At 40.1% G+C, this 13,385-nt stretch overlaps 2 protein-coding genes across 2 annotated transcripts in view; one reads left to right on the forward strand and one right to left on the reverse strand.

Annotated features, from left to right (window-relative positions):
* Window positions 1-13,385, reverse strand: part of LOC139709934 (poly [ADP-ribose] polymerase 1-like) — a 66,499-nt gene that overhangs the window by 28,006 nt on the left and 25,108 nt on the right.
* LOC139709933 (probable G-protein coupled receptor 19) lies at window positions 2,786-3,872 on the forward strand. The gene has a single exon (XM_071621889.1). The coding sequence runs from the start codon at window positions 2,835-2,837 to the stop codon at window positions 3,870-3,872; it is 1,038 nt and encodes a 345-aa protein (XP_071477990.1). The 5' UTR covers window positions 2,786-2,834.

Consider the following 13,385-nt stretch of genomic DNA (forward strand, 5'->3'; position numbering starts at 1 on the left):
TTACGGTGATTAAAAAACACAACTATCATGCTGTGAGTACACTCTACTTAACTTTACTCAAAACATTCCTGATTGGGAATCACCCTATTCATGATGATCTTGATGGTTTCCAGGTAGCCAGCCCGTGCTGCCTAATTACGTTGTGTTTGTTAATTATTAATTCCCTAATTAACCTCGGTCACAGGTCTGTACAGACAAACCGAATGATACTCTATTTATTTGCCCTTGCACAACCTGCAGAGATTGGGTAAGGGGTACCTTCTATTCACTTCACACACCTTTCATGAGACTAATATGAAAACTTTTCAGGAGATATTTCAAGTCCCAGGGTTGGGGGAGGGGACCTTGGCAAGGGTCATAAAACCTCATAAAGACATATTTAAATTTTATACACCTGTTTACCAGTGATTGTCTCATGTAATTATAAAGCCAAAAGTCTTGTCAAACATTACAATGATTGTATTGGTGGTATCTATTCAATTCATTCAAATAACATGTAAGGCAGTAATCTAAACTGGTATCACTGTACAAGGTAACAAAATTGCATAATCTAGACATAGTAAACAAAAATATTTCATTTAATGTTTCTTCCTCTTGATCTTTTGCTCACATTTGACATTTTCTTTAAATCATGCTGCTAAGGAAGCATCATAAAGAAACTCAAAACTAGCAAAGTTGATTCAAGATCTGTTCTCAATAAAATCTGTTTCATCCATCCTAATATTTCTTTGAAAAAAAAAAACAACCCAAAACAAAACAGGGTGTTCAAAAATCACTGAATCACATCTACTTTGATTTCAATGCCAAATGCCTTTCCATATAGAAACTATCATGATTATAATTTTCCAGTTGTTGATGAAAAATGAAAATGATTGGTTCTCAACTGAAAACACCCCATCATCCAAACAAACTTACAAGACCCACTCCTACCATTCCCTAATGCTTTATCTCAGAAATGGGAGAAACCAAGTATCCAATTAGTGTTTTAATTAGGACCAGCCACAACTCTCCTCTCTCATTTCTTTATCTGCAGAGCTCAAAGGAGGTATCCATGATCATGCCACTGACCTACAAGCTCTGGCAACCCAATGCCCCAGTGGCAAATAATTTCTTACATCCAATGGTCAGTAAACTGGCCCCATTCCCCTTGACTGGTCTTACTGGCCAAACTGATATGCTATATAAAACCTATGGGGGATGGATCTATTACGCTCAAAGCGGATTTTTTTTTCTTTGTACAAGTATTTTTCCTAAATGCTCAGCTTGGTAAGATGAATTTCATGTGTTTTTAACTTCACGGATGGTCATGGCAGTTACGGCCTTTGGCAGCACATTTGACAGTAAAAATTAACTGGTCTGCATGGTAACAGTAAATTCGTTCCCATTGTAGGAATAAAGAGTGTAAAAAAACTACATCTTCATCACTTTTACTGTATATGATATCAAAGTTACTGTCATTACCATCACCATCGGCACCATCAACACACAACATTATTTGTGATATATGAGAACGAGGCAATAAGAGAGATGTCCAATGAAGATAACGCACCATTCCATGTCACAACAAACACGCAAAGCAGCACGAGTGAAAGGGGACATATGAAACAAAACTTCAACAAAATCGATGATGGCACTTGTTTGCATGGTAGAGTGGTGATAGTATAAACAAAATACCTGAAATGGAAGAGCCGGTCATAAAGAGAACAGATTTTTCACTTCGCTGGTTTTGAGGACAAGATGGATTCCACCTTACCAATGGTGCATGGTGCGATAGGAGGTTGGAGGGGCTTGGGAGGGGTGATAATCATCGGACTGGACACACTAAACTCTTCTTATTCATATCTGCAGGTCCTCTACTACATGTACCTATTCTATTTCATCTTCTTCACAGGACCATCCATGAAATGTCAATGTGATTTTTCTTCTTTTTTTTTCCTCAAATGTACTGTTTAATGTGTGTGTGTGTGTGTGTGTGTGTGTGTGTGTACTTTACCAATGCATCATATCAAAATAGCAAAATCACATGTATTTGCATAAATGAAATTTACAGATGCAAATAACATGACATGAATGTAATGTTTTGTGTTTTGCTTTTGTACTGTCATACAGACTGAGCATGTAGCATTACAAAATATGCATTTATACATTCAAATGTATGGCACACAGATATTGAGTGCTCTTATGAAGATATGAACGTAGTGTACATGCTAGTATTTGAAAAGTCAAAGAGAGAAATTCGGGTCTTTATAAAAGGGAAATGACCATAACTTTTTTTTCCACTTTTTTATTCATACATCTGCATTGACATAATTGTCCACTCATCAAGGGAAATACAAATATAATGAATATGTTACAACTTGTACCTGATACCAAATGTCACCTATTCTCATTTCTTTTCCACAGAGAACATCCACTACACTCCTGCACCTGAGACATGGAAGCAGCTGACGGAACTTCATCACGACACTCCTTCCTTAGTATCAGCTGAGGGTTACGCCCACAAACAAAAAGTGGACTTATGACTCCAAAGAATTGTAGAAATGGAATCATCCCAAGGACCTAGTCACTGTTAATCCTGGGACAGCATCACTTTATCATTAGTGCCCCAATCAAGGAACATGAAAAATCTACAGGGCTTGGAGTTTGGTGTGACAATTGCATATAATCTCTACCTGGAATCATCTAAATGATTGGAACCTAATTTGTTTGTGGAAGAGAACATCAACATCATGGAAATTGGTGAACTGTCAACTGAGGTGGCGGCAAGTGTGCAAGCAGTCACATATGTTACTGACTATGACACTGATGTGACACGTCGTTTGGTAGCCGATGCAATGGTGAATCTGACAACAGCACACATGCATACAGAATTGGAAGGATCCTCCTTCCCCCAGCCAGGGACCATCCACTCCATCATCGACCTCATGCTCATGTGCATCTTCCTCATCTTTGGGTCTGTCGGCAACATCCTCGTCATCATGGTGTACTTCCGCAACTCTCGGCGCACGCAGTCTACAGCCAACCACTTCCTGTGTAGCCTGGCTGTCACCGACTTCACCGTCTGCGTGGTGGTGGTGCCCATGCACATCTATGTGGAGGTGGTGGCCATGCACCGCCGCATCACCGCCGTGGAGTGCAAGTCCATTATGGTGTGCTGGCACCAGACGCTGGTGTGCTCCTCCTGGATCTTGGTGGGCATCTCCATCGACCGCTTCTACTCCCTCTGCCGGCCCTTCGACATGCGCATCCACTCGCGGCTGGTGCGCAAGATCATCATCAGCATATGGGTGTTCTCCATTCTCGTGGCCTGTCCGTCCGTCTTCATTTACGAGGTACCCGGTTGCCGCTACAGTGCACCGGTCGGCTCCCCGCTCCGCATATTTCTGGCCCTGGGTCATGCCACTGTCACGCTCTTTCTTCCTCTGGCGATCATCGGCATCAACTACCTGTGCATCTTCTTCATACTCTCAAAACGTAATCTGGGCACAGACAATGAGCTAAGCCGCTGCAGGCAGATGAACCAGACAAGGTACATTGTTGCCAAACGCTTGCTGCTTGTGATTGCCGTCTTTGTGGCATGCTGGCTGCCAAGGACTATCTTGGAGATCTACCACAGTTTCGTGCCAGAAGACGTCAAAATGGTGAAGGTACTCACTGTGTACATCTGCAGGAACATCCTGCCCTACCTGAACTCTGTGCTCAATCCTGTTCTCTATTCCATGATCAACCCTAACTTCAGGCACGAGTGCTGGGACATCCTGTGCTGTCGATACAACCGGAGACATATTATAAGAAGAGGGAGCAGCTGTCGGAATGGGAGCTTGACCAGGAAACATTACCAACCAGCGAGCAACAATGGCACGTGGTTATAACAAAGCCACAGATATTTATTCCCTGCAAACTTCACGTTGACAAGTGTGACTATATTAAAAAAAACTTGAACTGAAAGCTTCAGTTAACGACTGATTAGATACACTATGGAAAGGCATGAAGTTCTTCATCTTCTGGATATCACAACATGAGAGATGTTTAACGTTTTCATCCTCCAAACACACCTGCACAACATTTTGTTTTGCCTTTTTACACCATTTAACAGTAATCTATTACAGACAGTTATTACAAATAATTGAGTAAGATGTGGACACAATGTTCAGAAATATGTGTGAAATTTCATGACCTCATTAAAGCATCAATATGAATGCCATTTTTTTAGTTCTGCCATCTCACTCCTGTCAAAGTCTGGCTGTTAAGGACCCTGTTTACAGTGCGAGGCTTGGCCGCGGCTCGGCCGCGGCCGAGCCCACCTTCATTTCAGTGTAAACGCGCAAAAGGCCAAATGCGAGGCCAAAATTGGCCTCGCATTTGGCCTCGCTCTGGAGGTGGTCTCGGCCGTGGCCGAGCCGCGGCCGAGCCCGGCCTTTTCTTGGTGTAAACGCAAACTGGGCCAAATGCGCGGCCAATTGCGCGGCCAATTTTAGTCTGGCTTCCAAACCCTCTGACTGTATCTTTCACTATTCAGGATATTAACCCCCTCAACGTCGAAAGCTAGTATAGTTTAAGGTGGTTTTGTCCTGCAACTATTCAGGATATTAACCCCCTCAACGTCTAAAGCTAGTATAGTTTAAGGTGGTTTTGTCCTGCAAAGGATTATTTCCTTCGGCAAAGGCCTTTGCCCGAACGGCGACTTCGTCACCACGGAATTCATTTGGCAAAGGGTCTGAAAACCAGACAATACCAAATTGCGTATGTTTACAAGCAGAGCGCCACTATGACAAAATATTGAAAGGTTTGAATCAAAAGCGCGGCCGAGCCCAGCAGTGTAAACGGACAAAATTGCGAGGCTCGGCTGCGCAATTGAGGCCGCGCTCGGCTGCAGCCGCGGCCGAGCCCGGCCCCGAACTGTAAACGGGGTCATAGAGAAGCAATATTCTGGTCAAGATATGATTCTACAAAAAAAATTTAGAACAGTGATGGCGGTGGTACTAGTATTGCATCCATCATAATGACATTGTTGCTACCATTATCATTACCAACATAGCTGAAATGTGAAAATGCCTCCATTTTCATATAACTTTCTTTTTTTTCAGTAATCACACACAAATGGTCGTTGCTTGATGAGAACAACTGTATATGCCAAATATTTCGCAAGGTTATTATTTTTGTGAATTTTGCGAGTCAGATGCCATTCGCGGAATTACAGACACACAAATATAATAACTCTGATCCCGATGTGAATGTGACGCACACGTATGCATTTCTATGTAGAGTACTGTTCTCCACGATCTCAAATTTAACCACTCGTGAAATCGTCGGGAAGTCCCGATTTGCGAAAATTTAGACTCGCTAAATATATGGCATATATAGTAAATGAAACAAAAACCAATCACTGCAGATGTTGCCAAAAAGAAGAGAAAAAAAAGGAAAACATCATGCAAGTGAAAAATACTTCTTGGGAACCCATTTAAATGCACTTTGGGTTTGTTGGAGTCTGAATAATTGATCTTCACACTGGTTATTGACACCTGTCAATAGACAGTGAATGCACACATAAATCTGAGTGGAGCCAGTGAGATTTAAAATCCTTACCAGAACCTTGTGACACATAGATCAAAGACAACAAATGTGTGCACAGTATTTAGAAACAACCACCAGCAAACAAACATTGCAGCAGAGACAGCTGCCCTACATCCGCCAACCTTCCCAATTGCCACCTAATGGAATCAATAGACTGCAAACGGCATCTCTACAGTCCAAGTCAAATCTTCCCATCATGGTGCCTCTAGGACATATGAAGCTTAGAGCGTGCGTCATGCCGGTTATATTTAGTGGAACTTAAAGTATGAAACAAATACCTCCTTCATATGCACCGGTAAATGCAGTAAGATGATAAGATAACACAGTTTTCACGGTGAAATTTAATGGCCTCTGTTGGGGCACTTAACAGGAGTGATTGCAAACCAAACAAGGAAAAGTAGAAATCACGCGGTGCGTAATATATGTCCCCGCCGGAAGTAGCATTTAGTAGCAAAAATGTACAATATCGGTAAAAAGATCAAGGTCAAAGGTCAAAGAAGTCAAAGGTCAAAATTCTATGTAGAAGTTTTGAAGCCCTCACCTAGTGCCATCACATAAAGCAAACGGAATCGAAATCGGGTTAGAAATGGCGAAGGAGTAGCATTTTGTAGCCAATGTACAATATAGGTAAAAAAATCAAGGTCAAAGGTCAAAGAAGTCAAAGGTCAAAATTCTGTGTAGAAGTTTTGAAGCCCTCACCTAGTGCCATCACATAAAGGAAACGGAATCGAAATCGGGTTAGAAATGGCGAAGGAGTAGCATATGGTAGCAAAATGTACAATACAGGTAAAAAATCAAGGTCAAAGGTCAAAGAAGTCAAAGGTCAAAATTCTGTGTAGAAGTTTTGAAGCCCTCACCTAGTGCCATCACTTAAAGCAAACGGAATTGAAATTGGGTTACAAATGGCGAAGGAGTAGCATTTTGTAGCAAAATGTACAATATAGGTCAAAAATCAAGGTCAAAGGTCAAAGAAGTCAAAGGTCAAAATTCTGTGTAGAAGTTTTGAAGCCCTCACCTAGTGCCATCACATAAAGCCAACGGAATCAAAATCGGGTTAGAAATGGCGAAGGAGTAGCAATGTACAATATAGGTCAAAAATCAAGGTCAAAGGTCAAAGAAGTGAAAGGTCAAAATTCTGTGTAGAAGTTTTGAAGCCCTCACCTAGTGCCATCATATAAAGCAAACGGAATCAAAATCGGGTTAGAAATGGCGAAGGAGTAGCATTTTGAAGCAAAATGTACAATATAGGTCAAAGGTCAAGGTCAAAGGTCACAACTGAAATTCTGTATAGAAGTTTCAAAGCTCTCATGTAGTGCTATCATATAAAGCAAACAGAATCAAAATCGGGTTAGAAATGGCGAAGGAGTAGCATTTTGAACATTTTGATCACACACGGACGCACGGACGCACGGACGCACGGACAGACGGACAGACGGACAGACGGACAGACGGACAGACGGACACACACACGTACGGAGCCCGTTTCATAGTCCCCTGCTCGAACTCGTTCGGCGGGGACAATTAGCCTATAAGATATTTCATAATACAGAAATCCCTACTCTCTTCCACCTCCCCCCTCCCCTCCCCCACCTTCCCCCATCCTACCCCCCAGCACAGAAACCTCTCTCACTTTCTAATATTCCTTTGGAATGAACTTGTGTACATGCTCCAGTAGTCCAACCTAATAACTCATTAGGACTTGACTGCTAATGATAAAGACAAATGGGCAGTATGCAGTCTGTGTGTAAAACAAATTTTATGTAGTTTGACGTCAAGACAAACACATGGTAGTTACTCCTGTATAATAACCAACAAGTGATGCCCACAAAAGAAATTTGATAACTGTCTCTCAGCTCACACACCTAGCTCACACACCGAAAGGAACTTTCATTCTACATGGTATACTGTATATGCCAAATATTTTGCAAGGTTTTTTTTTTGTGTGCAAATTTCTTGAGTACGGTGCTCTTTGCAAATGTAAACACGCGCAATGATTGACTCTGATTCCGACATTACGTGCACGCATATTTTTCTCCATTCAGTACTGTACTCCCGATCGTGAATTTAATCACTCACGATATCGTCGACATCTAAATATATGGTGGAAATTACTGTATATGTACCTGAAGATATCAAAGGGTAACTGCAGAAGGAATAAATGTTTGCACTTAAAAGGGCATTATGGTTTTACATTCAATATTGCACCATTTAAACGTCCAGAACAGCTGGAAAATCTACCAGACCCACTGGTGCCCCAGACACCAGACTGGCTAGCACTAACACTCCAGCTGGCAGACTTTTCTCCCTAGTGGTAAAGATGACCAGGGTGAGTTAACACTTCTGTAACCACCACTTCTAAATGTCCATTGCTAAAGTTCATGAAAGGCTCAGCTTTGATTCTGAGAGGGTTGAACTGGCACATAGAAAAATTTATCTCTCAAGTTCAACTGTTATAAAAACATTGCATCACTAGCTGTATTCAAACACTGGATGTATTGGTTTTTGCATTGCGATACAGAAATTAATTTTATTTGTCACCATTCACATACACCAAAAAGTGTCTGGAGATAGGAGAGAGCATGTGTGAGAAAGGGAGAGAGAGACAGTGTGTGTGTATGTGTGCATCTGTGTGTGATCAGTTGACTGTGAGTGGTACTTGTACATGTTTTGTGTGTACAAGTGTATATGTGTGTCTGTGTAACTGTGTGTGATGAGAGATGTGAATACAACAGAATTAACAAGGTTAACGTGGAAGATTCACTTCAATTAAGAAAAGGTTTGTGAAGTCATATCTGATCACATGAAGCTTTTTTTTTTTTCTGGACGAATGATCATTCAAAACTCTCAATGTCCTCTAATATCTCAATCTAGTACAATAATGCATAAATTTTAGAAACCATTTTAACACCCTACCAAAGGAATGGGTTCAATGTACAAGAATCTTTTCCAGAAAGCAGAAGTTGACTAAAAAAATGAATTAAAGCTTCTTACTAAGACTTAAAGAAGAAATATAAAACCCAGCTTTCATGCTTCAAAATAGTTCTTAAATGTGAATTAGGGATTAAAATAACCAACATGAAAATGTCAATCAGTACAATCAATGTTAAGTATTACAAAATATGAACCATAGCTTTATTAAAAACAAAATTTCTAGAATAAACCATCCCTGAGACGGATTACTGACAGAATTAGTGATATCTCCTTATTTTTTTGTAGCTTAAGTGTGAAATTTTTTTACGGTAAGGCATTTTGTGATACAACTGAACTATTTCATAGAGAATAAAATGTGATTATTCTAACATTTTTTTAATCACTGCTCCCAATGTTAAATAGTGGCTCTAACCCAAGGCTAGACATTGCAAAATGGCAGTCTATAACAATGATAGGGAGAAAAGGAATATCAAAAAATGCAAGATTAAGAAGAGCACAAAACATAATACTAAAGGGATTGACTAAAGAAACTGAAAGCAAAATGAGAAGGAATAAATGATGGCATCATAAAGTTGAAGGGAAAACAATAAATTCTAGATGGTTGTTCCCGAGCCATTTGTATATAAAAATGCCAAACACTTGTGCTATGCAAACTGTTTCAGAGTGCATCTCGGGCAGGCTGAACTTTCTCCTCCTTCGACATCGCTCACAAGCCTCCAACCTTGGGGGACGACAAGCTCAGACACCAAAATGTGACAGATTTCATGGTTGCCTGCGGCACTTTCATCAAAGGGCGTCTATAAATCCTGCCAATGGACCCAGTGTACATAAACAGGCAGCTCCGGCAGTTCTCGTCATTATTTCCCTCGATAAAATAAAGAGCACACCGGGGTATCATTGTACGACCCACGAGAAGTCCTACTAACCTGATAACAGGGTTAGTGTGAACAGGTCTACTCTATTATCTTTTAATATCTTGATGTGCTGAATAAGAAACATATGCCTGTATTTCATATTTTATATCTTATATCTATATATCATACAGACACTGCCTCATAGCGATGTAATGTAGGGCCTAAAATTTTACATCTCTGAGAGATTATATTCCCCCGGGACAGCACTGAGGGAAAACCCTGTCTCAAGGGGAAGCTTGACTGTCAAGCACTATATTACAACAATGAACAAGGCAATATTTGTTATATAATATAGTCTACATAAATACACAACATTTCATTCTTGCCCAGCTAGCAGCCAGTCAAATCCTGGAAAATTTTATAATACCTGACGGGATGACACTGCTTGCAAGATAACAATTTTGATCCTTACTACATTAGTCATGTGACTACATTATGACCATTCATAGACCAGTATTTATATAGATCATTTCATGTAAATATATATATTTAACATATTATCTTTTGTTTCTATCATAGATGGATAAGCTATACTGGTAGTTTTCAATTGCAAAAAAAAAAGAAGATACTATAGAACAAACAGTCTCACTGATACATGCGCTTTTACGTGATCAATACTCATCATTCTTTTTTAATACAAAGTTGGAATGACAGTCCACTTCAACTGTCATCAGGTAAGTTTTACTCTCTTCAATATTTAACCAGTCAGAGGTTTCTAAATGATGCTTTGTGCATCCTCAGGCTGGCACTGGGGAATCTAATGCCTGCATTAATCACTCAAATGTTAGCACCCTTTTATTATGAAGAGTTTTGATTGACTGTTTGTTTTGGGCACAGTTTGCCTTCACATTATGATTGATATTCAATCTTTCTGTGGGACAGCAAATCTAATGATTAAGTGGCCTAGACGATGTTCTGCAAATTGAGTAAAAGTGGGATAATGACTGAAACACATCATATTGCTATTAAAGTCAAAAAGGCATTAATGTCCAATTAAGTATTTGGAGTCACTGCCAAGTTGCTTCTTCACCAAAATGCTAAATTTATAAATCATCCTACAATCATTTCCTATCATATTTTTTTCCATAAAACACTTGGAAGCATCATTCAACATTGCCCTAAAGAATACCCCCAACACGAGTCATTTAGGCAGAGATTTCTGAAACATTCCATATTTGTTTTTTCAATTCTGTGGCTTACTTCAATGACACTCTGAATGCACATCATGAGACACATTTAAGATGCCACCTAGAGTCTGAAAATAAAGACTACAATATTTGTAGTTACCAATACGCATCATGTAACCGTAAAACTAGAACACAGAGACATACCCCACCATTGTGACCAATTTTAATCACACTTACATACTGAAAGATTGATTGCCTTGTCATGCTATCAAAAATGTTTGGGAACAGGCAAACGTGACAAGGAATGGAAGCTGAACGAGACAGGGATACTGGTGAACTGCCCCCTATACTGAAAAAACCTTCACCCGTCCCATCATTCCCCCCCCCCCCCCCAATACACACAACACAAAGAACATCAACACTGCAATAAAAAAATTACACCCAAATACACATGAACAGAAACATAATGCACTTCACACACTCACAAAATAATGTTATATTAGCAATGGTAATAATTATTATAATAATTACATAATGAAATCTGAAATAACAATCTTAATTACTGTATAAGCTGTATTTTTGCGAATCACAGTTGGATTGCAAATTTAACAACCCATGAAAATATCGCCATGCGCTAAGGTAATAGCGCATTTACGCTGGCGTTGGTGTCAATTTGCGAAAACAACATCTCGCGAAAATGTCTGTGACCAGCCAGCTAGGGAAATTACCGCAGCATTATCCCAATGACCCAATTAGAATGCAACAGTGGTAGCATTCCTTTGATACACTCATTATGCATGCTCAACATTGCAGACAGAGAATGATTGACATGCCATGCGCCGATCACATGCATGGATTGTAACCACTAATCTCTACATAGTTGATATCACTCATATTAGTGATTGTACAAGTGTAACAACGTTTTGTGTACTTCAGAACATGATTGGCTCTCTACATATGTAGATGTGCACAATCTAGGACAATAGGCCGCCCTGGCTGATGGGCGGGGTAGTCACATCAGTGGACACACCCCCTTCATGGAAGCCTACCCGGAGGAGGTTTTTGGTGTGTCTCTGTTAAAACTGTAACCCTCTCCTGTGGTTTTATCGCCCGAGGCAAGGTATTATGTTCTATGAATGTTGGCATGACATTGTCACGGTAAGGTCTGTTAAAATAAGGGTGAAGAGACTAGGGTGAGCTACGCATACTAAACACCTGGTATGCAATGATGAACACAGTGATAATTCAAAAGAATACAATGCAAAGCAAAAAAAAAAATATCCAAACCATCTGTGTTAAGGAAAGAATCATCAACTATGTGTTCAACAACCTTGAGGTATTCCAAATCTTACTAGCACAGGGAAAAGTTCAAAGACTAATTGTCAACTTGATGGGAAACAAATAGAAGACACATTAAGGGATACTGCCATAGTTCATCATTTTTTTTTTACCTTCTGGTTGCACACTTCTGTTTATTTCTCAGAAGAGTGCTCTTGAATGGTCAATGACATTCTCCAAAGCAGAACACACACACAAACACACACACACACAGACACAGACAAGAGTAGTGCTAGTAGGGGCATAAATCGAAGATGAGATACATCATCCGTATTTGGCACCGTCTGGCCATAATGTGGCGTGTCTATTTACAGTGACATCGCGCTTTCATCCATCACGGGAAAAACTGCAAGTATTTCGTTCGACTGTAATGCTTCACTTTGTGGCATGATGACAGGCCTGCATATTTCACTGCACCCCTGCATCCTCCATTAAGCATATTTATCACATACATTCAATCTCGAGGTTTGTTTGAAATGCACGGATGCATTATATGCCTAGGCCACTGTCTTGTAATACAGTGATTTCTAATATGCTCAATGCTACTCTTTCCCAAGACTAATATTCTTCACTCATCAACACAACTGATATTTCTCTAGTAAAAAGAAAAAAAAAAATCAATGTGTTCAATTGACATAATGCATGTATGATTTGGACAGTAATGTACATGTAAGCCAGATCTACCACATTTTTTGACTAATAAAGTCTCAAATTTGTGCTGCAAGTCAAGAAATTAATATTAGGATGAAAGTATTATTAATATTTTCTCAGTGCTGCCCTCTGGAGCATGATAGGATACCAAATTCCTTCTCAGCCAACAGAAGAACCTTGACAACAGAAAATAAAAATTTTGATACCAATAACCCTTCACTAATCATATCCGTGCAAACTGTTTTAGTTCAAGTAAAAGGTGAAAATCACACAGCTCCAGCTGGAAGTAACAAGTGGGGTGGGGTGGGTCCCCCCTCCCTCCCCTAATTGTAAATCACTTTGGCACATACTGTAGGCGCCATCTAAAGGACACTAAAACACCAAGCTCCAGACGAATGATTACCCCACTCCCACTCCAAGCTTAATTTACAGGGTACATTAAGATGTTGGTCTTTATCTCCAGTCAAGCCCCTAAACACCATTCCCCGTTGGATGTACCTCCTCTCAGAGACTTTCTAACCGCTCTTGCCTTGATCTCCATTCTGATAATTTATCTCTCCTCTTTCACCTCTTCCTACTTGGACCGTCTAACCCAAGCCCCCTTTCTGCCTATTTAGATTCTTGAGTTGCACGTTCTAGTCGCCTTCCTTCAAAGAACCCATAAATTGATGTCAATGGCGATATGATTTCAAATGTTATTTATTATCCGGTAGCACCACTAGAGGGAAACTGTACATCTCTATTTCTCTCTTCTCTCATATGTCATATCTATTGATTGATCATGACTAAACTAATATCATCCTGTTTCATCTTTTCTTTCTTTTTATATTCGGCATCCTGGTCTGGTGCA

Source organism: Diadema antillarum, unplaced genomic scaffold, assembly GCF_040938485.1.
Source record: "Diadema antillarum isolate AM-2024a unplaced genomic scaffold, OU_Dant_1.0 seq00001481_RagTag, whole genome shotgun sequence".
In the NCBI taxonomy this organism is placed as follows: domain Eukaryota; kingdom Metazoa; phylum Echinodermata; class Echinoidea; order Diadematoida; family Diadematidae; genus Diadema; species Diadema antillarum.